At 31.6% G+C, this 24,739-nt stretch overlaps 4 protein-coding genes across 4 annotated transcripts; 2 read left to right on the top strand and 2 right to left on the bottom strand.

The window, feature by feature from the left end:
* The first annotated feature begins 1,759 nt into the window (after positions 1-1,759).
* On the top strand, positions 1,760-7,677 carry LOC100803378 (histone-lysine N-methyltransferase, H3 lysine-9 specific SUVH6). The gene is made up of 2 exons (XM_003517351.4): positions 1,760-1,940; positions 3,943-7,677. Exon 2 carries the CDS (start codon positions 4,019-4,021, stop codon positions 7,262-7,264), a length of 3,246 nt encoding a protein of 1,081 aa, XP_003517399.2. The 5' UTR covers positions 1,760-1,940; positions 3,943-4,018; the 3' UTR covers positions 7,265-7,677.
* A 1,705-nt stretch (positions 7,678-9,382) lies between these two features.
* LOC100802855 (expansin-like B1) lies at positions 9,383-12,604 on the bottom strand. The gene is made up of 4 exons (XM_003517350.4): positions 11,744-12,604; positions 11,203-11,309; positions 10,501-10,815; positions 9,383-9,802 (listed from the first exon to the last, which is right to left on the bottom strand). The coding sequence occupies exons 1-4, from the start codon at positions 11,877-11,879 to the stop codon at positions 9,605-9,607; spliced, it is 756 nt and encodes a 251-aa protein (XP_003517398.1). The 5' UTR covers positions 11,880-12,604; the 3' UTR covers positions 9,383-9,604.
* Positions 12,605-19,006: 6,402 nt separating this feature from the next.
* LOC100802326 (chlorophyll A-B binding family protein) lies at positions 19,007-20,370 on the top strand. Its single transcript, NM_001317440.2, has 3 exons — positions 19,007-19,313; positions 19,621-19,758; positions 19,989-20,370. The coding sequence occupies exons 1-3, from the start codon at positions 19,055-19,057 to the stop codon at positions 20,237-20,239; spliced, it is 648 nt and encodes a 215-aa protein (NP_001304369.2). The 5' UTR covers positions 19,007-19,054; the 3' UTR covers positions 20,240-20,370.
* A 229-nt stretch (positions 20,371-20,599) lies between these two features.
* Positions 20,600-24,278, bottom strand: LOC100801250 (glutamate dehydrogenase 2). Its single transcript, XM_003517348.5, has 9 exons — positions 24,099-24,278; positions 23,891-24,004; positions 22,237-22,458; positions 22,039-22,113; positions 21,822-21,938; positions 21,463-21,713; positions 21,254-21,329; positions 21,078-21,164; positions 20,600-20,995 (listed from the first exon to the last, which is right to left on the bottom strand). Exons 1-9 carry the CDS (start codon positions 24,204-24,206, stop codon positions 20,810-20,812), a joined length of 1,236 nt encoding a protein of 411 aa, XP_003517396.1. The 5' UTR covers positions 24,207-24,278; the 3' UTR covers positions 20,600-20,809.
* Between the last annotated feature and the right edge of the window lie 461 nt (positions 24,279-24,739).

Here is a 24,739-nt window from a genome sequence, read left to right as displayed (position 1 = left end):
AGAGTTATTAATTGAATGTTTGAAATTTTTGGTTATCAAAATATAAGCTCTCAAATCTTTTTAAAGCAATTTTACTTGCACAACATGTGCAATGTCACATTTAGGTGCGTACTTACATTCACAATGAATAATTTACAATTATGTTAAAATATTAATTATCATGATTTTAGATAAAAAATTTATTTAAAATCATGATAATGTTTTAACATGTTGTGGAATTAATTCTGAGTTTAAAATTAAGTGAATTAAAGTCGTTTAACTTAGGATAATTTTTTTGTTTAAATGTAATTTTGATTCTTTTGTTTTATCTGATATATAATTTTGATTTTTCTATTTTAAAATTGAGATATTTGACTCATATTTTAAAAAATTCATAATTTTAATTTTTTTTATTTTAAAATACAAACATTTGATCTTCATATTTAAGAAAATTAGTAATTTTGGTTATTGTATTTTAGAAAATTCATAATTTTAGTTTAATCTTTAATTTTGTCTATGTTTTATTTTTTTTATTTCTTACTTTCTAATTAATTAAATATTGTTTTTGATAATATCTTAAATAAATATGTTAAGTTTAAAGTTTAATTGGACCAAATGTAATTATAAGTTTGTAATAATTGAGATAAAATTGATAATTTGATCAAAATTGTAAATTTTCTAAAGAGAATTAAATGTTTTTAAAATGAGAAGACTAAAATCACATATTTTTAAAATTAAGAAGACCAAAAATTTTAATTTTAAAATAAGAGAACTAAAATTATATATTTTTAAAATAAGAAAATTAAATATCTCAATTTTAAAATGAAGGAATTAAAATGATGAATCGAACAAAATAGGAAAACATAGTTAAATTTAAGCCAAAATTTTCTTCCTGAGATTTATTAAAACACAAATCTTCTACCAACATAAATCACTTTATTTACAAAATTAATTTTAACTAAAATTTACAAAATTAATTTCATTCAACTTCAATTTTCTAAGTATTTACGCAATTTCATAAAATAAATCACTACATTTACCCCGCATTGCACATGTTACCGGACTTGTAAAAGCAAAGAGAAGAATTTTCAAAGAGTATATATGCGGATTCACCATTTAAACTTCAATTAAATATTTTTTTATATTATTTATTTATAAACTATAACAAACCTTATGGTTAATAGTTAGTACTTAACAAATAAAATAGTTTAAGTAAATTTAAATTTCACATAATAAACAATCATTTATAAACATGCAAGTTGATTCTTGCATTCTCCAAAAATATGCCAAAAAATATACATTAATGTTGATTAGTTATAGTGATTTGTGAGGTTGAAATAATATAAATAGTTTAAAATTTTATTGATTAAATTTATTTAAAAGCTATATAACTTTTAAAACAGGAAACGAAAGCCTGTAGAGAAACTATGTAACTTTAATTATTAATTAGTAGGGTAAAAAAGACATTTAGTGCCTCGATTTAGAAGTCATTTATGTATTTAGTTGGGTGTAATTTATTTTAAAATATGTAATAGTTAATGATAAAAATGTTTTAAAAAAAGATGACATCTTTCTTTTTTATAATAGTTATAAATGAATATAATAGATTTGAGTAAACTTTTAAAGAATTATTATTCTTAAAAAATTAGTATTCTATTTTTTTTTTTGTTTCGATACTAAAATTAGTATTCTCAAAATCAGGGAAGAGGGCACAGTTTAACATTTGGTGAATATTTATGAAGATTCAGGAGTTGTTGAAAAATGGAGGAGAGATTTAAGTAATTTTGTCAAACTTAAGGGAGGGTAATATAATTTACCCAAAGATAAATTAGCAAAAGTATAATTGAGGCAACTTAAAAGTTGAAACTAATCTCTCTTGGCTGGGGTTCACATTGTTTCAGGACGCTTTCTGATCTTCGTTTCTCTCCGCTCACACTCAGTCACAGGGATTTCTCCCCAAGGTTTCCATCTATCTCATGCCCTAACTTCCCTCCACTTCACGTCTTTTTCTATGTTTATGTCTCAATTGTCGATTCTTATTCTTTTTTAACTGCATTAGAATTGAGGGCTTTACTTCAATCACTTGGGAAGGGGGAAATTGAAAATATAATTCAATGTTAAATGATGTTCAATTGCAATGTTACGCTCTTTGTTTTGGATGGTTAGGTTAGGTTAGGTTATGTGCATGCGTGTATTTGACATGCACACGACCTTGGAGAGGGGTGTTTTTAAAAACGATTAGGGTTGCTCATGATCTTTATTGCGTGTAATCAATGGCAAGCTAAGGTGCTGAGGTGAGATCCAGAGCCTGTTTGGAGTGCCTTTTTTGGTCTACTGAGACGTGCCTTTTGAATCTTAATTCAAGGAATTCTCCAACGCAATAGCAATAGCAATAGTGCTATAGCACCGCTATAGTTTCTCATCTCCAACTAAAAACAAGGTTTATTTGGATTCGGAAGAGGGACTTTTGTGGTGGTATTGAAGTTTGTTCATGTGGAATTATAAGGACTGTTTTTAATGTAAAGAAAACAACCTTTGCTTTGGTTTTGGTTCCTTCCTTTGTAATGAAAATTCTTGAAGGAATATGTTTTTCCTTCTCTAGCAATGTTTTTGTGTCAGCATTTGTTTTCCAGTTGGGAAATCTTTATGCGTTGTCATGCTTCCACTTTCCAAAAGAAACCATCTGTCCAATAAGCTTTGTAACTAAATGCATCATTGTTGATTGTTCTACAAAACTCTTTTTATTTCTTCAGTTCACTTTTTTTAGTTATACCTTCCTTTACACCTGTTGAGAAACAATCATTTTTGCTTTCTCTTTTGTTTGGAAAATGGTTTACTCCACACTACTTTTTAATACATACTCTCTTTATATTTCTCATAAAAATGTCGAATCGTAACAGAGAATATCAGTCTTCTTCAATGATGCAAAGTTAATCAAAAGATGATGCCGTTTTCCACAATGTGGCTGGTGGGCTGCCATGTCTTCCTGGCGGGCTGAAACACTCAGCCTACAATGGACACTGCCCCAGGTCTCGAAAGTCGAACTATTCCAACGGCGGCAGGTGGGCCTCCCATGGAAGTTACGACGGCTGCAATTGTGGTCCCACTTCCAACCTCGCTGACACACTCTTCATCCCCTAAGCACTTATCTTTCTTCAACACTAAGTTGTAGTTCTCTGAACCTGCGTGGGATTTTACTGTTCTGGAAGGTTTAGAGGGAATACGACAGTGCCATGTGGCACCATGACTTAAAAACAACGCCATAGGTGTGCATGGCGGTGGAGTGAAGTAGCTGAATGTGCTTATGTGTATGTGAAGAAGCATAGCGCGGAAAGCATCCATTTCCGCTCTAGTTTTGGTTTCTGTCTTGCTGAATGCTGAGACTACTGTATGTATGGTCTATCTATCTATCAATCTCCGTTTTCCACTGGACCTCGGGCCCATTCTTATTCGTCTCTAACCTTTGATGGGCTTTGGCCCATCATGTTAGGAAGTCCCACATCTCTTGCTTTAATTCTTGGGGTGCAACTTATATATCTATTGGGTAACTTCACTCAGTGCCAATTGATATTAAGCTGAAACCTAACATGGTATCAGAGCCTATATATCTGCCGGACAAATTCACTTAGTGCCAATTGATATTAAGCTGAAACCTAACACAACATGCCCTTCAAGCCCAAGAATATCATATCATATCGAGCTTCTACTAAGTACTTAGGGCCCGTTTGGATAAGATGATGAAATTTGAAACCCTTAAAAATCATATTTGCACTCTGAAACTCTTGTCTCATTCCAGCCGTGTTGTTGGTCTTCAGGACTCTCAGCAGCAGTCAGTTTAGTTTTATTGTTAAATGATCATCTTACTCTGTTATTTTTACCATGAGAGTTATGGTTGAGTTGTTAATCTATATGGAAATATTTTGCTGCTTTCTTGTTGTAATTTTGAACACCTTTATTTGATAGGGGATGTGATTTTTGGCATCTCTTGTTGGGAGTGGGAGTTTGAAGAGTCTGCTGAATTCATAAGTAATCTAGAGGAATGGCAGCACCAGTCAGTAATGGTCATTCTGAAGAAGGAAGAAATGAGAAGTCATTGATGGAAAATGGGGAATACACTTTCTTCGCTAGGTCCATGTATAAGCGGCGGAAAGTCTCTGCTGTTCGTGATTTCCCAGATGGATGTGGACCATTTGCTTTGAGGATTGATCCAGTGTTAAACGTAAATATTGTGGGTTGTGGTTCAACTAATGGTACAATTATTGAGGATAAGAATGGTGAACATTTAGGGGATGATACTGTTAAAACTTCCAACTGTGAAAATGATGGCAGTCATTCTGAAGTAAAAGATTCACTTCTCACTGAAACTCTTGGTCAAACAACTGACAGTGGTTTGAATATGGAAAACCCTGTAGTCTCATCTCCTCAAGTGAATGGGTCTACTGCAGAACATGAACCTGCAAAAGTGACTATTGGCCAAACAATTGAGTCTGGTTTGAATAAGGAAAACCCTGTTGTCTCATCTCATAAAATGGATGGACTTACTGCAGAAGAGGAAGCTGCAAAAGTGACTGTTGAACAAACAATTGACCGTGTTTTGAACAAGGAAAACCCCGTGGTCTCATCTCATCAAGTGGATGGGCCTACTGCAGAAGACGAGTCTGTCAAAGTGCCATTAGTGGACATAGAAATTCTGAATGCAGAGTTTGCAAGAACTGCAAACACTGTAAAATGTGACTCCTCTTATATGTTGAAGTCATCTTCTCAAGTGGGTGAAGTGGTTATGTCAGGTGGTTTAAAACCCTTATTGCCCAATGTCAATATATCTGGTTCTAGTGCTTGCATGGTGGAGCCTGTAACTAGAAGGTATCTTCCTCGAAGAAAAGTTTCAGCTCTCAGAGACTTCCCAGCTTTATGTGGACGCAATGCTCCACATCTCAGTAAGGACAAGGATGTGTGTCTAGAGGGGATCTCTTCTTTAAATAACAAGAAAGCGTGTCAACAGAACCTGGCCTTAGATGACAACAATCCATTGAAAGAAGTAGGAGCCATGGCTGTAGATCCATTGAAAGAAGTAGGACCCGCTGATGTAAAAGAAATTAAAAGTAACATCCAAGATGAATATGGTTACAAGAGAAAGCTTGTGGACATCGTCCAAACTGATTCTGAAAGTAATGCTGCAAAGAGAGTGAAGAAGCCACTGGAAATCAAGAGAGACAAGCACTTTACACTTCCTGAAGAAAGTAATCATCATGTTAAAATAAATTCCAAGGCAGAGGTAAAAGAGCAAAATAGGGAAGAGACAAAGCCTTTGGATCTATCTCATTCTAAGCATAAGTTGAAAGGGAATTTCAATGGATCCCGGGTCTCATCAGAGAGGAAAGTAGTACTAGGTTTGATGGCTGAATCAGAATGTCCTTGGAGGTCTGACAAAGGTTCCTCAAAATTTAAGTTCGGTGATGCTAAAAATGAAGGCAAGAAAAAGAAAGTAACTGTTGCATTGCCTGACAGGTCTAAAACAGCTATCAAGAGTAAAGGTGCACAAAATTATTCTAGGCAGAAGCCTTTCAAAAAGAAAAAAGGAAATGCTACTTCTGAAGGTATGAGTGAATTAGTAATTTGCGAAAAGAAGGATAGTCTCGATTCATATGAAAATAATGAAGACCTTCAAATTGTTCTGAAATCACATGAGTTCAATGTAAATGTTACTCCTTCTCATTCTAATTTCACTGGTGATGAGGACGACTCAAATGTGACCCGGAAAAAAGTGAGGAAAACTTTACGGTTGTTTCAAGTGGTTTTCAGAAAGCTTTTACAGGAAGTAGAATCAAAGTTAAGTGAGCGAGCAAATAGTAAAAGAGTTGATTTAATTGCTGCAAAGATCCTTAAGGAGAATGGACATTATGTTAACTCAGGCAAGCAGATACTGGGTGATGTCCCCGGGGTTGAAGTTGGTGATGAATTTCAATACAGGGTGGAGCTTAATATAGTTGGCCTTCATCGTCAGATTCAGGGTGGCATAGATTATGTGAAGCAAAATGGTAAGATTCTTGCAACTAGTATTGTTGCGTCAGGGGCTTATGCTGATGATTTGGATAATTCAGATGGCTTGATATATACAGGGCAGGGTGGGAATGTGATGAACACTGATAAAGAACCTGAAGACCAGAAGCTTGAGCGGGGCAATCTTGCTCTGAAGAACAGTATTGAGGAAAAGAACAGTGTTAGGGTGATACGTGGCTCTGAATCAATGGATGGAAAGTGCAGGATATATGTTTATGATGGACTGTATGTGGTTGAGTCTTGTTGGCAGGATGTGGGACCACATGGGAAGCTGGTTTATAAGTTTCGACTGCGAAGAATCCTTGGTCAACCAGAGCTTGCTTTGAAGGAAGTGAAGAAATCTAAAAAGTTCAAAACAAGAGAAGGTGTATGTGTTGATGATATTTCTTATGGAAAAGAACGTATTCCGATATGTGCTGTGAACACCATAGATGATGAAAACCCCCCTCCGTTTAATTACATAACTAGCATGATATACCCCAATTGCCATGTCCTTCCTGCAGAAGGATGTGATTGTACTAATGGATGCTCCGATTTGGAGAAATGTTCATGTGTAGTGAAAAATGGGGGAGAGATTCCATTCAATCACAATGAGGCTATTGTACAAGCAAAGCCTCTGGTCTATGAGTGTGGACCTACCTGTAAATGTCCTTCAACATGCCATAATAGAGTCAGCCAACTTGGCATAAAGTTTCAACTTGAAATATTTAAAACCGATACAAGGGGATGGGGTGTGAGATCCCTGAATTCAATCCCATCAGGAAGTTTTATATGTGAATATATAGGGGAGCTTCTTGAAGACAAGGAAGCTGAACAAAGAACCGGTAATGATGAGTATCTTTTTGATATTGGAAATAACTATAGCAACAGTACTCTTTGGGATGATCTTTCGACTCTCACGACTCTCATGCCTGATGCACACTCAGCTTCTTGTGAAGTTGTGAAGGATGGTGGTTTCACCATTGACGCTGCTCAGTTTGGTAATTTGGGGAGATTCATCAACCATAGCTGCTCCCCTAATCTTATTGCTCAGAATGTCCTTTATGATCACCATGACACCAGGATGCCTCACATAATGTTCTTTGCTGCTGATAACATTCCTCCCTTGCAAGAGCTGACTTATGATTACAATTATGAAATAGATCAAGTTCGTGATTCTGATGGCAATATAAAAAAGAAGTATTGCTATTGTGGTTCTGTGGATTGTACTGGCAGGATGTATTGAGGGCAACAAGGTTAATTAATGTAATAGTGTTTTTCTGCAGTCTTAATGCGAAGTTCATCAATATCCTTCTTCTTCAATGTAAGGAAGACGAGTGTTAGTAATCAATGTTGTTAAATAGCAGGGTGACAGAAAATTGATAGGTTGCCATTTTATGGTCGTGGTGTAACGGGTTTTACATGACGACTGTCATACTTGTGTGCCCATGGCGATTGTGCACAGAAAATTGCGGACATGCGTGTGAATATAGCTTACTAAATTTAAAAAACAAATATTATCAAAATGCTCTCAGCTATTATAGATCCAGACATGCGTGTGAATATAGCTTAGCCTACTTCCTGTATTTAACGCAAGGAGAAATTTTTGTGTACTATTAATCTAATTATATTAGTAATAAAGGTACGTGTTTGTCTAGATCATACTCCCTTCATCTTAAAATAAGTATATGTATTTGACTTTTTAATGTAATATTTGACACCACAATCACTTGTTACAATCATCACCACTTAGTATCACAATTGTTGCAACCAACATTACTACTGACATTGTTACTACCTCCACCATTTAATGTCACCACCAAGGTATTGTTATTATCATCACAATCACCATTATCACACCATCATTACTTGCATCTACTAACAACATCACTATTTCATCGTTGTCACTGTCATTACTATTGTCATTGACATTATTATCATCATCACCACTAATAGCACCTCCGCCATTACTATCAAAATCATTACCACTACCACTAATGTCACTTTCACTATCATCACCACTACCACCGTAATCACTATTGATATTTCTACTGTCACTGTTAATATCATCACTACACAAAATTATTCTTAAACTAATTTTAATATGATATGAAACTTTCTAAATGAATTTATTTAAAAATAATCATATTTTAAAATTGGTTTAATTTATTTTCAAACTAAAACCTAAAACTGATTATTATTTTAAAATTTTTTGAAACTTAAAGCTAAACCACTACAAATAGAATCTTAGTTTTTCCGTATAATATTAATATTATATGGTTTGTTTTGTAAAATTATTATTATTTTTCATCTATTTATTAAATTTTCTTAATATGTATAAAATAATATATAATAACATATTTTGCAATGGAGAGAGAGGGAGTAATTGATAACATGCACGTTTGTCTAGAGGATTATTGTCGAAAAAGTAACTTTATTACAAGAGTAATGAAAACAAAATGTACTTTTAGGTAAACAAATATTAAATGTAAACACCATATTTTTTTAAAAAATATTTTCACACATTACCTTCCATTATTTTCAATAATTAAATATTAGATTTGTTTAATCAATAATTTAATGGTTAATCCATTAACTCTATACTTTATCACATTTCTTAAAAAATTTCCTATGTAATTATAAGTGATTTTTTATTATTAAACAAGGCTGATGTTTAGTATGAAATTCACCCTAAAAAAGTATGAAATTCATTGTTATATTTTTTTAAAACAAATATCAAGCAAAAATTAGGGATTTTTTTCCCTTTTGTGGGTTGTTTGGTAAACAGAAAAAGAGAGTGTTTTTCCTTTAGTACTTTTGTTATTCTTTCTATCTAAATTACCTTTAAATTTATATTAAATTTTATTGAGCTAGTTGATCTGACCGAAAAATGTTCAATAAAATGTAAAATTTGAATTTTAAATTTTGAGTTTCAATTGAACAAAAATTTTTTTAAACCTGATTTGATCATGACCCAATCAATTTTACCTCACAAAATCCCTAAAAAAACTATATTTTTATTGCACTGAATTTTACCTCGCAAAATCCCTAAAAAAACTAAATTGAATTCAATAATTTTTTTTATAACTTGCAACCTGCATCCTACAGGATAGTTTGTTATATCACCTCTAATTGGAATGGAGAAGCCATTTTCCGGCAATTGATTTGAACCAAAGCAGGTGTTAATAAAGTTAGAGTAGTTTTATTTTCTTTTTCCTAACGTTCCCCACTAATGTCCTTGTCAGAGTTGTTAGTGTATGCCAATGACGGCTTTGCTTGGTTTATTGGAGGCATTAGATATTAATTTAAGCTACCCATTGAAGTACATATCAATTTAATTTTAACAATAACAAAGATGAAGGAATTCTTATGACATTAGCTGAGCATCACTTTTATTTATTCATATTCTGTGATGATTCATACGGGAAATATATGAATCCCCACAGTTTTAGTCCCCAATACAAAGAGCACTAGATCGACTCACCACAAAGGAACATTCTTAGAATAGCACAAACCATAAACAATAAAACACTAGTAATCTAGTCACTATCTATATTCCTGAAATCAGAAAGTGCCTTTTTTCATTTTAACCAAGCTGAATTTCGGAGTCAAAGACAGCTCCACCCTCCCAATCACTAGAGATAACATTCTCGGATTGCACCCAATACTTCTCTGCATTACCACTCAATTGGAACCTCAACTTTATGTCACCCCTTGGAGGGTTCTCAGCGTCAAACACAGTCCCAAATGCCCTGCGCATTCGCCTCCACTCTTGGCAATCTTCCTACTCCATCCATTAACATTTCAAGAACCCAATTCAGTTTCAAGTAAAGTAATTGAATATAAACAACACTCAAAGTACAAGTTGGTATATATAGAAAAGCTCATGGTACAATCATTGTACCTTTAAAATGCTTTTATATTAAACTTTGGATTCAAATAAACATATTAACTATTAGTCAATAAGAAGAAATATGTGTAACATGATTCACAAACAGTTATTATAAAAATTAACAATTTTTTTCATTCAAACAACACTCAATGTGATTTTTTTTATATGGTATAAAGAACTTTAAGATATATTTTATTGTGGTTTAAGTATGTTTTTAATTTCTGGAGTTAGGATTTTTTTAATTTTAGTCTTATAATTTAACTATTTTTTAATTTTGGTATCTATAATATATTTTACTCATTTTTAGTTATTGTAAATTTGTATTTTTTCAATTTTATTCATATAAAATTCTAATTTTTTCATTTATATTCATATAAGTTTACACTTTCAGAAATTAAAATTAAAAAAAAAAACAAATTTACAAAAACTAAAAATAAACAAAATATCATACGAGATCAAAATTAAAAAAACACAATCTTATAAGAATTAAAATCAAAAACATAAATTTACAAAGTGAAACATAATAAAAAAATACTAATTTACGTTAACCAAAAACATATTTAAATCTATTATTTATTTATAAATTGTACCTGCCACAATTCAACAGCAGTTACGTCGTAAGTTCCACCAAGATAGAGAATGACAATGGCTAAGTAGTGAGGGTTTCTGCTGTGTTCATGGACCTTAACCAAGAGGTTATAGCCACCGTATCTACAGGGTACCCTTCTGTATTCTACATCCATCACACCGTATTTGAATAGTTCTGCAGATGCATCTGCATTTCTCCCCAATCTTGAGTAGGCACGTGGACTCATAATAAAGTCTGTTCTGTCTCCCTCGCCATAATCTGTAACCACCACGTATGCTCCATTCTCATCGCAGAATTGTGGTATTTTGCACCTAACCTGATTCATCATCATCATCATCATTTTTATTTCACAAATTAATAAAGGAACTAAGTGGAGGTTGGCAAACTTTTTACTTGATTTTATGTTTCAATGATGAAGTTTTCTTTCACTGAGGATTTTATTAATTATTAAGGAAAGGAAAGATAATATCATATTATGATTTGAAGGATCCAGGTAATCAATACTTAAAACTATTTTTCTTCATGTTTCTTTTAATTAGGCGTGTAGTGGTATGGAGTATGAAAGTGTCAATTGACTATACTTTTCATGCAAAGGGCATGTTTTGAGGCACTACTATATTTTTATATGGAAAAGGCTACAATTAATAGTGTAATTTTTCTCAATTAGTCCATAAAATTAAACTGATTAATTAAGTACAGTAACCTGATAACATGCTCCACAGCCAGATCCATTCTTCCATAGCCAAGACACGCCTGCGACACTACCATCGTTTACCGTTTTTCCATATTCTCCAAAGCCACAAGCTCCCCCTAAAAACATTATCAATTGACCAATCATATCATGCGTGTGCAATTTTTTTTACATTTTCAACTAATAAAAATTGTAATAAATATGACTTTTAAAATAATATATTTTTAAAAATAATTATAGTAAAAGTTAATAAACTGAATAAATAAGACGATTGTGATCGAAATATAATATACAATTTCTTTACACTATCAATCAATGAATAGACTATTTAGGCATTTAAAATTCTGTAACAATTATTTAACAGAAGCTACTATTTATCATTGAAAAGCACATCAGTGTGTCATCATTTGAATGAATATGATAGCTAGGATACAATGAACTTATGCAAGTTTAATTTGTCCACCATATATGTACAGACAATTTAAAAATGTGCTTAGTACACACACCATATATGAACAAGCGCAATAATAGATAGAAAAGAAGGCTCACGTACTTGGATTTCCATAACAATCTGGGCTACCATAATAGGTTGCTCTGGAGCACGTAAAAGAGTCTTGAGAGGTACACAGGGCAGGTAAGAGCAGTGTGACACAGAAAAGGCTAAGTTGGTACTTAAAATTAAGTTCCATTTTAAATGACAAAAGTGTCAAGCACAGGGAGTAGAGAAATGCAGCAAGTAATTAGGAGTGATCGATGCTAGAAACTAAAGCATACAAGTGAAGCAAGGAATAACTATATGAACAAGAGAAAGCTTTATAAAATAGAAAGCAAAGATGTAGAGTCATATTTATAGTACAGGTCTGAAGTCTAGGTGGTAGGCATTTTTTTTTCTTTAACTGGGGACTAAGGAATATGCAAGAGGATTGGAATAATGATGTGTACATGTAGACCCTATTGTTGACCCCTCAAGGGCCAGGGTCATCATATATTAGAACCAATTACTTATTACAATGGAAAAAGACCTAACTTTGTTCTATTGTAACTTTTTTGGATGATCCATGCACTTGCAGCTTAACTCAAGGCTCGGAATCCTGATAGAAAATTTAGCCAAACAAAATAATGGAAAGAAAATATTGGTAGATACTCTTCTTTGTGTCTATCTCATCCCCATAATGTTCTTCAAATTCCATCTTGGTATGTCGATAGATTCAAAGGATAAACAAGGAAGAGGAACATGCAAAGTATATAAAAATCTTAAGCTATGTTGACAAATCTACCATGTGCATAGTGCAGGATCAAACGATAAGTGTTTGATGTTTCCCTCGATTAAAAACAGAACAGACAAAAAGATTGGAAGAACAAGCAACCTTTGAACAAGTTTATTAATGGTTAATAGTCATGGTTTTGTAGTTATATCATGCAGAGCATGTCATTCAATTACAATACTATTTAAGTGCGGAAAAATGACATGCCGCATCATTGCCTAAGAATAGGGACGAGTTAAATTCCTTCTGGGGTATTATCCCCACACTAGAATCAAATTATTTGCTGCTTTTGTATATTTCTTTAACTAATTGTGAAAAGTATGCGTGTTGCGAAATAATTACTCAACCCAACACCAAGTCTGTTAGTAGTAGATAGCTAACTATTTATTTTATTTCTAACAAAAGCTAATACTATTGATTAATTATCATGATAAATATTAGAGGGAATAAATATTAAAATTTTAACATTATTATAGAATAAAAAAATAGATGAAGCCTGGAGGAAGTAATGTGATAAATAAATGGATTAGATTATTGTTTAACGTCAAGTAACTTAAATATCTAGCAGCCACGTTTGGTTGTAACGCACCCAGTGCGTCAGTCCACTCAGTAGTGACCCGTTATTTAGTATGAGCACAAGTTGTAACTGGATTCAACTTTGGACGCGTTAAGTGAAAATCAGATCATCTTAAAGATACGCATACAGTTTTCTAATATAATTCATCTAGTCTCACGATAATTATTAGTATTATTTTGGTACTTACTCTTTTCCTTGTTCTTTTTCATTATCTTTGTCTCACTTCACTTTACAAGAGTTGCAAGGAAGGAGTCGGTTAAATGTGTTGAGATAAAATCCAATTTCGCTTGATTCAGTTTATTGGTGCAACAAATTAAACAACTGTCACATCAATATTTTTCATATCAAGTCACTGTTCACCATTATCCATATTATTATATATGCAAAAATATGTTTTTAGGTCATTAATAAATAACTGATTTTTATTTTAGGATTTTAATAATCTTTTTCGTTACATTGCATTCTCATATATCAAAATTTTTATTTTAAATATTTTTTGTAATTAAGTAATAACATGATATCTTATGAATATTAAAGATCAAAACAAAACAAAAAAATATATCATAAATCCAATATAACAATTTTTTTATTAAAAATTAAAAAAAATCAAAAAATATATTTAAGTCTAATATATATAAAATTTGAGGGATGGGTGTTTGTCGGCATATTTGCATTGTATAGGGTAAGTGTAAGTCACCCATTGAAAAGGAGGCATCCAAACACAAACAAAAAAACTAATATAAATTGGAGTAGGTGCTTCTTAATCCAACCCGTCCATTTGGTCACTCCTTTCTTTGTCCACGAAGCTTGCCAACATAGAGAGCTCAATCAACATTGCTCAGGAAACTGTTGATGCATACAGCACCAAGATATATGTAACATTTGGGAACTTTTAAGTTATTTTTTTCATATATAACACACTGGACAAATTTTATGTCCTCCCTGTTTGCAAGATCTAATTAAGTTATATTATTGTAAATCATATATAATTAATGTTTATACTTCTAAGTGCTTATACACATACGGTCTCTAGCAATGTGGTCCGCACCACTCTTCCAATCTAATAACTTATTTAATTCTAGCCAATTGTACATGTGAAAACACTTCTTTAGCACCTACCGATGAATATGAATTAAACATTGCTATAATTTTTTTTAGTAAATAATATTTATTTTATTAATCATACCAAACGTTTTTATATCATAATCCTTAAATTTCAATACTCATATCGTCAAGCTTATATACTACAATGGTCATGAATTAACAAAACATTCAGATTTTTTGGTACCTTCTTTTTAACATATTAAACATTTCTTCCAAAACAAATTGAGATTATTCACATTTCCTCTTTCTGTACTATTTTCCAACTCTCACATCACGTACTGTATATCTTTTTTTAATTTCTTTTATAATGTTTTTCCCCTCATTTTATTATGTTTTTTTTTCAGGAATCAAAGATAGGTATGGAAAGATTTAGAACAATTCACTTATCATATTCAATCAATTCAGTTAAACTCTCTCTATTTATTTTTGTTATGCTTTGAGTGTTCTTATAACATTTTTACATGGTGCTCTTTTAATCATATTATTCTCTTCTTAAAATTCTGTCTCATTAATCTAATATCCTCCTCAAATTAAAGAACCATGCCGATTAAGAAATCCAGTGATCTTTCCTTTTCCATCCCCAAAAATTAGTGCAAAAGAGATACGTGCATCACTCTCCACACCAATGGGTGACAAAGCACTTAAAATTAGATAGTGCAAAAGAGACATGATCATTATTGCTATCTAAAGAACCATCCTTTGTGCAAGCTTCATAATTCCAATATGTCTCCCTTCCTCGCATCGACTCCACCACGTGTTCGGAATCAATCAGCCAAGTAACGACATATGGACCTAAAATCAAACCAAAAACAAAGGTGTCATCTGTCCACCAATTCAGTTACACATTTACATGCACTTAAGCTGAATCTAAGAGCCATATATGGTTCAAATATGTAATGCAAATGCAACTTAGGCAAGGTTTAATAAGCACACCCAACAACCAAGCAACAATTTTAGTAAGATACTCTTCTACGTGTCCCTTCTCTACGATTCCTTTCTTTTCCATTTTTTAGAGGGTGGGATGAATAATTGCATGGGTCGTGTATCATGAAAAGAACAAGCAATTGCTCTCCTATTCAAGAGCCTAGCCTAGTTATCTTGCACTTAGTATAGTGGAATAGAAAATAATCCAAACTAGAGAGATTGTGGATGTCGATGTCAAATAGAAAATATAAGTTTTGAATTGAGAAATCAATTAACTAAAACATGTATTGACATAAAAGGAGCATGCGTTATAAAAAGAAATTATTATATGATTTCACATCACCATATATTTATTCTACTTCTTAATTTTAAGAAATTTATAAATTTTTTTTTTATCATTTATCTGTTAATTTACTAACAAAGAACTGACGTGACAGGCTAAAGTAATTACAAATTTTACCTCAAACATTTTATCTTTTAATAAATTTTACTTTCTATTGTTTTTTTTTTACTTTTTGATGAATTTTATTTTATTTTTATTTTTTTAACAAATTTTACTCTTAATTTTTACACTTATCAACACAAACAATGGAAAGGTGAAATTTACAAATTTTATAAAAGTTAGGAGTAAAATATGCTAAATTAATTTGATGGAGTAAAGGTAAAAAAAATTGAACAAAAAGTATAACTAAGTTTTTTTTCCTACCCTCTTTTAGTTCTAAAAAAAATGGCGGGTGAGAAGAGTTAAAAATAGGAGTGGTAGTTTGTGCTAAAATGGCCCCTAGTGGAACTGGTAGTTTGGGCTTGTGTTGGGCCTTGCAGCCTTCAGCTTTTCCTATATCGGACTAAAACAGCGTGTCCTACCAAATACCCAAGTTTTAACCATTAAGATTTAGTAAATTTTTAGTTATCGTATTTCCTCTTAATAAATCATAATAATATGTAATTAATTTTTTCGTTTATAAAATTTTAAAAAAATGAATGAATTTTTAAATATATTTTAAGAATATAATTAAATTACTTTTCTTCGTGGTATATTATTCACGATATTGATAAAATAACTCATTATTTTCTTTTTTTATAAGAAAAACATTTTCGTAAAAAGTAGGTGTTTTTTTAATCTAATTATACAAAAAAACGTACACCTTATTTTATAATTTTTACTCAAATTATATTATAATTATTTTTCTTTTTACATTTTGTTACACAGTTGAAAAAAAACATAAGAAAATAGTTTAATGAATACTATAGACATCTCGTGAATGCACATTTCTCAAAATTTATAAGAATACACTTTTTTTCTGAATTGATAAATTATGTTGGGTAAGACATTTAAGTTAATTTTTAATTAGTTAAAAAGCTTGTTTAATTGTATGGTAAATAATTTTTTTTATGTAGCTTTTAACGTATTTTGAAACCTACTTGAAGTAATCTTTTTTAGAATACTAGTTTCTAAATTTTTAATTTTTATCTTCAATACATTTATTTAATTTATTTATTATGTTTTTAAAATAAATTATGATTTTATTATTTTTATATCATTTTACACTTTTCACTTATTTTAATAATTAATTTTATTAAACACTTATAATTTAATAAATTAACTTTTCAACTTTCAACTATAGCTAATCTTTTAATTCTCAGTTAACTTTTCAACTAATTTTATTGAATATAATGAAAGTTTAGTTGTTACATGAATAATATGATTCTAGATTTTTTTCCCTCTATTTTCTTTGAGATGAGTGTTCCTTGACTCGTTGAGTTAAAGACTTTTCTGTATAGGTTTGTTATTAGTCTAATAAAATTTTATATACGTAAGGATAATTAAATATAATATTCTATTAAGTTAGATTATTTTGTCATATATGAATACAAATGAACCTTATACTATTGGGTCAACTATATGGGGATTTTCTCCTCTACTTTTCTTGGGTTTCATATTTATTTTTAAGTGTTTTAATTTATTTTAAAATGTTATTTTTTTCTAAAATATTCCTAAATTTTTAATATTTCATCTAAATGCTTAAATAAATTTATAATTATATTCTAATTATAATTTTAATAAAAATAACTTCTTTAAAAAGCCATTTTATTATTATAATAACTTATGTAATTAATAAATTTCTTAATATACGAAACGGTAGGAATATATGTCAACTGTATCCATTAATAAGTTCTCAACAAACAAAAAATTTCTCAAGCATAACTTGATGATGGGAATTAATTTTTTTTTTTTTCAAGGAATTAAAATCTTTTGTCCCATCTCTGTCCCAGCAATCAAATTTTGATATATCAATTAAATATCACGCTTGCAATAAGAGTTTCTGAGTTTGATTTAGATTGATTCTGAAATAACATTAAGCGATCTAATTTTATAAAAACTCGTAACCCGCTGGTTCGATTTAATTTAGATTTGGTGGTGAAGTTTTAAGTTCTAATTTTAATATTGCTATTGTACATAATCATTGAACTATGCCATAGTATTTGTAGGCTGTAGCACAACTTTTTAAAAAATAATTAAGCAAAAATTTATCTAGAATCATAGCTTTTGCAGCTTCTAAGTATCATCGATGCCTAATAATACTAACATCCTAAGTAGCATCTGATCTTGGCTAAGAGATTCGATAAGATCATAGCTCCATGTTCAATGCCTTGCGGTGATTCCATTACACTCATGTTGCTACCCGAACTGCAGCTACTGTAGTCAATAACATTGCAAACAAACAGTATAGTACCAAATTTCACAAGTCTTATGAAAGCCACAATAACCTTGTCCTTAATCGCATTTATAAGGTTGATTAACTGGCTAAGAAGGAAAAAAATGAGAGAAAAGTCACAAATTCGATTCATTTTATTAACTAAAATCTAGCAATCTAATAATTAATATTTGAGATAAAATAAAATTACAAGTTGATAGAAAACAAAAAATTAGGCTACCACAACTTGCAAATTAAAAGCATAGCAACGAGCATCAAAGCATACGGCAAAAATCAATGTTTATGATCTGGACATGGCTTAAGGCATATCAGGAAAAGTTTCCTTCACTTTCCAGCCATGGCAAGTGAACCCAGGAGTTTGTTTGCAGTGAAGAAAGAGGGGTGAATAGATTACTCTCGGGGATGTGTATAGCAACTCTTGTGTTTTGATAATGGGATTGTATCTTCCTGTATGCTTATTGTATATTGGTATCTGGAAAGATTCGATCTTCTTTTTCAGCAGGATATTATATGCAGTAACTAGAAATCATGTGCAAGTTGGATCTTTGTAAAAATCATGTGCAAGTTGGATCTTTGTAAAACTCTTGTTTTTATGTTTTAGCCAATGAAGCGCAAAAGCCTCATGTATCTTGATATCGATACTCTTGGATACTTCACCCATACGTATCAATTAAGTATTCAAATTTATGAAGGACCAATGATTTAATTTGTTTCACATATCTAATACCAATACTCTTTATATACTTCACCCATACATATTTTGCAACATTACAATTATATTATTTATCATATTTTATACATTTTTATATATTTTTAAACATGTATCTTACACGTATCATATCTTATATATTTTTAAAATAATCTTATTCCCTATCAAATATGTATCGTATTATGTATCTTTGGATTTAGCACATCTTGTGCAAGGTAATGAAATTCAGTTGCAGATAAAAAAAAAGAAAAAGAAAAAGAAAAGTGTATCAAAGCAAAACACGTTTAAGCAATGCAAGAAATCAAACTACATCAATCAACAAAGTACTAGTTTCTCAATAAATATATAAATCACAGGACTTAAAAATCACACACCGAACTTTACCGTAGTGTGATTGATTATTGATGTGTACCCAATATATCATGACACGTAGGATTTACTGTGTAGTCCTACTAACATTTACATGAGCCAATTTCCGAGGCTGAGACTATATATAGTAAACATGTTCTTTTAAATGCATATAATGACATTTCACATTTGTGCAAGCTAGCTAGCAGTGACTAGACTCATGGCCTCGTTTTCTCCTCTGACTAATTTCTCAACCGCACCTTCACCGTATTCCAAAATCGGTTTCTTCCACAACCCCTTCATCACTCTCAGATCCAGCAATGCTTTGCTTCGCCTCTCTCCCTTGAAGGTTTCAGCTGACAATGAGGTTGCAACCTCAGCTTCAGCTTTTGAGGAACCAAGATGGATTGGAGGGACTTGGGACTTAAAACAGTTTCAGATAAATGGCAACACTGACTGGGATGCTGTTATTGATGCTGGTCAGGTTATGAATTACTAGTATTTTGGCTACACTTTGCATAATAATGTGTACCTTGTAGTTAAGTGCTACAAATTTAATTTCACTTTTATTGAAATTTGAAATTTCAAAACATATTTAAGTATTCCTTGAAGAGTTGAATTTATTTGGCAGTGGTTTGTGTGTTTTCATTTTCTGTTTTTGTTTATTTGAGGGAGGGAGAAACACATGAACAGTTAATATAAGGATTAGTGCCGTGATGTTTTTTCTTCCTTCATTATTGTTATATTTTTTAATACACACTCCCTCATCTAAGTTTTTTGTCTCAGAGGTTAAGAGAAGAAAATGGCTTGGGGACAATCCGGAATCATCTACTAATGATAACCCTGTAGTTTTTAACACCGCCATTATTCCTTGGTGGGCATGGATAAAAAGGTTCCATCTTCCTGAAGCTGAACTACTTAATGGTTAGTACTTAGTTCTGATTACTATTCTGGGTATTAGAGACTATAGTGTTTTAAGTAGTTAAATCATAAAATCCATCTTTGTTAGTCTTTTTTACCCTTTTAAGTTATGTTATTCATATAATATTATTTTTTTCCTACCATCCACTTTTCTGATTCTCTCCTCTTGTCTTTCTCACAAATTTATTGTTTAAATACAATATCTGTTTTCTTTTTGAGTATATATCATGCAGGTCGTGCTGCAATGATAGGATTTTTTATGGCCTATGTGGTTGATAGCTTGACTGGAGTAGGTGTAGTTGACCAAATGAGCAATTTCTTCTGCAAAACTCTTCTGTTCACAGCAGTGAGTGGAATACTTCTGGTCCGAAAGAATGAGGACATTGAAACTCTTAAGAAGCTATGGGAAGAGATTACATTTTATGACAAGCAATGGCAAGCAACTTGGCAGGATGAAAACTCAAGTACTCCCAAAAAAGATTAGAGGGTTTTTTGTTTTACAGTTTCCTTTCCCTCTTATATATGTCTTTCATCCCAGTAACAAAGAATTATCCAGATAATTTCTGTACGTGTGCAATGAAAGACCTTTCTGGAAAGAAGTACACGCCGAACCTAACTATAACGTATAATTTGGATTCACAAATTATTAGCTCAATTTAGAGTTTAAAAATATGGGATTTGCAAATTCATCTGATTTTTTTTCTTAGCATAATTTATGTGTTTAAGTTGTTTAAAATATTTAAATGAATACTCCTTTATACTTCATAAATTTACCATAAAATTTGTTGCTTTCTATAGCTTCATCAATAGCCAGTGAAGCTATAACTAAGATGTCATGATCGAATTGCAGAAAATTTGGGTTCTTGGATAAAGAAACACATCCACCTGTAACTTCACATGTGGTTCTTAGGCAACAATGATACTCAATTACTAAACTAAATTAAACTAAACCGATCAAATAACAAACGGAAAAAAAGGAGCATACTGGAGAAAGGGCAACAACATAATACTAAGCTAGAAAACTTGTTTAGCAAGCGGTGATGCATGTGTTCTATTAAGCTTCCCAACCCCTGAGAAGTGTAGCTCGAGCAACACGGTTCACTCCGAGACTGAAGGCTCCCATTCGCAAGTCACAGTTATGAATTTGACACATTGCCTTTATGTTGCGGAAGGCTTTAGTCATATACTTTTTCAGCTCACGGTTCACTTTCTCTTCATCCCACATAAATCCCTGAATATTCTGCAACACAGAGATTTCAAAATGAAAACTTTGCTTTCAAGTGAGCCTTTGAGAATTTTGAGTGTTTTATTGATCCCATTACCTGAACCCACTCAAAGTAGCTCACAGTCACTCCACCGGCATTAGCATATATGTCGGGTAATATGATGACTCCTTTCTTAGACAATATCTACAATAAATGAAATCACTTCCATTATATTCTCTAATATCAATTCAGCATATCTCATCTCATGCAAAACAACAAAGCAATAACCTTACCTCATCAGCATCAGGGTCAGTTGGATGATTTGCAGCTTCTATTATAAATTTCGCTTTCACATCAGCAGCATTTTCCCTACAAAATTAAGTTTAGCCAAAATTAAAAATAAATACAACTTTAAATGAACAAGCAAAATGTACTTGTTAGATAACTTCAATGCTGATGATTTCTGATGAACATAGATACGTGACTTAGATAATAAACATACTTGTTGAGAACTCCTCCCAAGGCACAAGGGATGAGAACATCACATTCATGAACAAGCAATTCATCAGGATCCATGATATCTGCTCCTGAGAATTCCTTCAAATTTCCATTGCCTTCCTTGTGTTTCAGCAGAGCAGGTATATCGATTCCATTTGGGTTTCTAATAGCACCACTGATGTCACTCACAGCTATCACCTTACCCCCTCTCTCATAAATTGACTTAGCAGCCCAAGTGCCCACGTTTCCAAATCCCTACACATATACAGTGTAACCAATAATCACATCATATGCATGAAAATGGGATCAAATATCAATATCTATGTCATGGAGCCATGATGATTATAGTAAGTAAAGAAATACCTGGATTACAAATGTCATATCAGAAATTGATTTCCCGTATTCAGCAAATAAAGCCTCTGTTGCAAAAATCACTCCCAATCCTGTGGCAGCCTCTCTTCCCAATGAACCTCCAAGATCCTACACCACAACAAAAAATGTTGAAAATTAAAACAATTTCTACAAATAAGTTATGATTGTGTATACAAGAACAAAGGATGATTATGCACATTATACTTACTATAGGTTTCCCAGTCACAACTGCTGGTGAATGTCCATGAAACTTAGAATACTCATCAAGAATCCAAGCCATTGTCTGTGAAATAAATAGTAAACGAATGAAAATGATAGAATAGTGAATGAAACTGCTAGATGTTGGTTTACATAAGAAATGGGCACAAACCAGAAATTAAGTAAGGGAATATAATTAAATCAGAACCTGTGAATTAGTTCCCATGTCAGGGGCAGGAACATCTCTCTGAATACCAATGAGATCATGAATCTTTTGGGTGAAAACGCGAGTTAGACGTTCTAACTCGCTGACGCTGAGGTCCCTCGGGTTGCAGCCAATTCCACCCTTTGCTCCTCCATAAGGAATGTCTGCTACGGCTGTCTTCCATGTCATTAGCTGAGCTAGAGCATTCACTTCATCAGGGTCAACCTGACATCCCCAACAACACAGAATATGTGACTCTTCTGTTCAAAACAATGATACTCAAAAGAAAGTTAAAATATGCATCGTTATATGTTTATAATTGTAACTTATAAGGGATCATTAGACATCAGCTTATACGGAAACCCTCAAAGTTAAACTCCATCCTACTCTCCTGAGCTGACAAAAGTTTATAAGATGTGCTCCCAGTTCCACAAATTGTATGTTATACATTTAGTTATAATAAAACAAAGCAGGGATACATGAGCAAATGTAAAATTCTACAATAGTGTTATGAGGTTAAAACTAATATAGTTTATCAAGGTTTGAAATAGGATTGGATTTAAAAAATTGGTACTTTTTTGCAAGGCTGAAATTTCCTCTAAGTTATTAACGGAGCGGATGCATTATATGAAAAAATTTCATAGAATTTTGGTACAAATCAATGTGATGTAGTATTGTTAGCCACATGATTAATTAAAAAATACGAGTACAGATTTGACAAAAAAATTCGACATTAGATATTTTTTTATGTCAACCAGGAGTATTAAAAACAAGAAAATTTATTAATTTCGACAAAACAATCTTAAAATCAGATAAAAAGAAACAGAGAGAGTAGATAAATAAAAAATTAAATGTTTACAGGTTTTGAAAACATTAAATACATTTAGTTTTTTTATTTAATTATTTTAATAAAATATTAGGAAAATTATACTAGAAGGATAAAATAATTCCAAATTCTCTACATGTAATCTTACAAATATTCTTCCTGCTTTACTAAATAAAGAAAAAATTAAATATATTTCATATTTTCAAAATATTAATTACATTATTTAATATTTTGTTTGATAATTACTTTACCAAGTATTAAGAGAATTTATAAAAAGATAAATATTAGTCCTTATATATGTTTTAAATTAATGCATACCTTTTAAAGGAAATTATTAAGTACCCAAATTATTATTTCAAAATGATTTTGGGACTATTATCCTTCTTAATCACGTTTAATTAGTAATCTTACTCAAGTTAGGATGACATCAATAAGTAATAAAATTTTTTTCTCAAGTATATGTAGCGCAATTGTGTGTAAGACTAATACTTAAATTATAATAATTATGTATTAGTTGATTAATGTGTTTAATAGCATAATTAGAATAATATATTAATTTCTGTAAAATAAAATACAAATAGATGAAATTTTTATTAAAAATAATTAATACCTTTTTAATTTCATAAAATGAAAAATGCTTTAATATATATAAATTTAAGACCATAAAATATTAAATTAAATTGTTATTAATAAAAAGATACTATTATAAAAAAATAGTACTATATAATATAAAAAAAACTAGTGTAAGCAACGTGGAGTTCATGCACGCACATCACATGACACAAAAAAAAAAAACAGAAAATAACAAATCGAAGAGAGAAAGAAGTGTACCTCCGGGTGATAACGAATCCCTCCTTTCATCGGTCCACGAGCATTGTCATGTTGAATTCTGAATCCTACATATGATACTAGTGTTCCGTCATCTTTTGGGATCGTGCATTCAACCTGCGAATTGAATCGTATGATATGAGTAAATCCCCCTAAACGCACCATGAAATCCAAAGAAACAAGCAAATAAATTTGGAAAAGAGAGAGATACTTTGATTTCCCTGAAGGGAATGAGAAGGCTATTCTCAAGCTTAGTGTCCAAACCGAGAATGTGAGCTGCACGTCGGAAGTTACGGTTGGTGGCTGCTAGAGCGTTCATAGCTGAAAGATGGATGAAGTGAAGTGAAATGAAAAAAAGGGATCCTAGAAATAATGTGAGAGTGAGAGTAAAACTGTGAAAGTGAAGTAATACTAGTGTTAAATATTATGAGGATGAAAAGGTCCACAAACTGATTCGAGCATTGATTATGGTCCACAAAGTAAATTAATTAATTAATTATGGTCCACAAAGTAAAGTAATTAATTAATTAATTTATTAATTGTATGTGTGTCTTTCTATGCCATTCTTATCTTATCTGACAGCATTAATTCAATGTCAAGAAGGTTTAAAATGCAACCGGCATGCACGCTGAAACGTAGCCCCGTATGTATGGACCAGAAGTTAAGTTTTTTCACATAACTAATTAATTTTACTTAGAAAAATAATACTGTAATTATTTTGCACTAAGTACCTTTTAATATGCTAAACACACTCTTTTTGTTTTCTTGTTTTGCAGGAAATTAAATAAGTATGTTCAGATAAGTAGATAACTATGGATTAGTATATGACTAGGATCCAGCAGAGCTGCTGCT

The sequence above is a fragment of the Glycine max genome, chromosome 1 (genome assembly GCF_000004515.6).
Source record: "Glycine max cultivar Williams 82 chromosome 1, Glycine_max_v4.0, whole genome shotgun sequence".
Lineage (NCBI taxonomy): Eukaryota > Viridiplantae > Streptophyta > Magnoliopsida > Fabales > Fabaceae > Glycine > Glycine max.
This window is presented reverse-complemented; position numbering and strand designations above follow the sequence as displayed.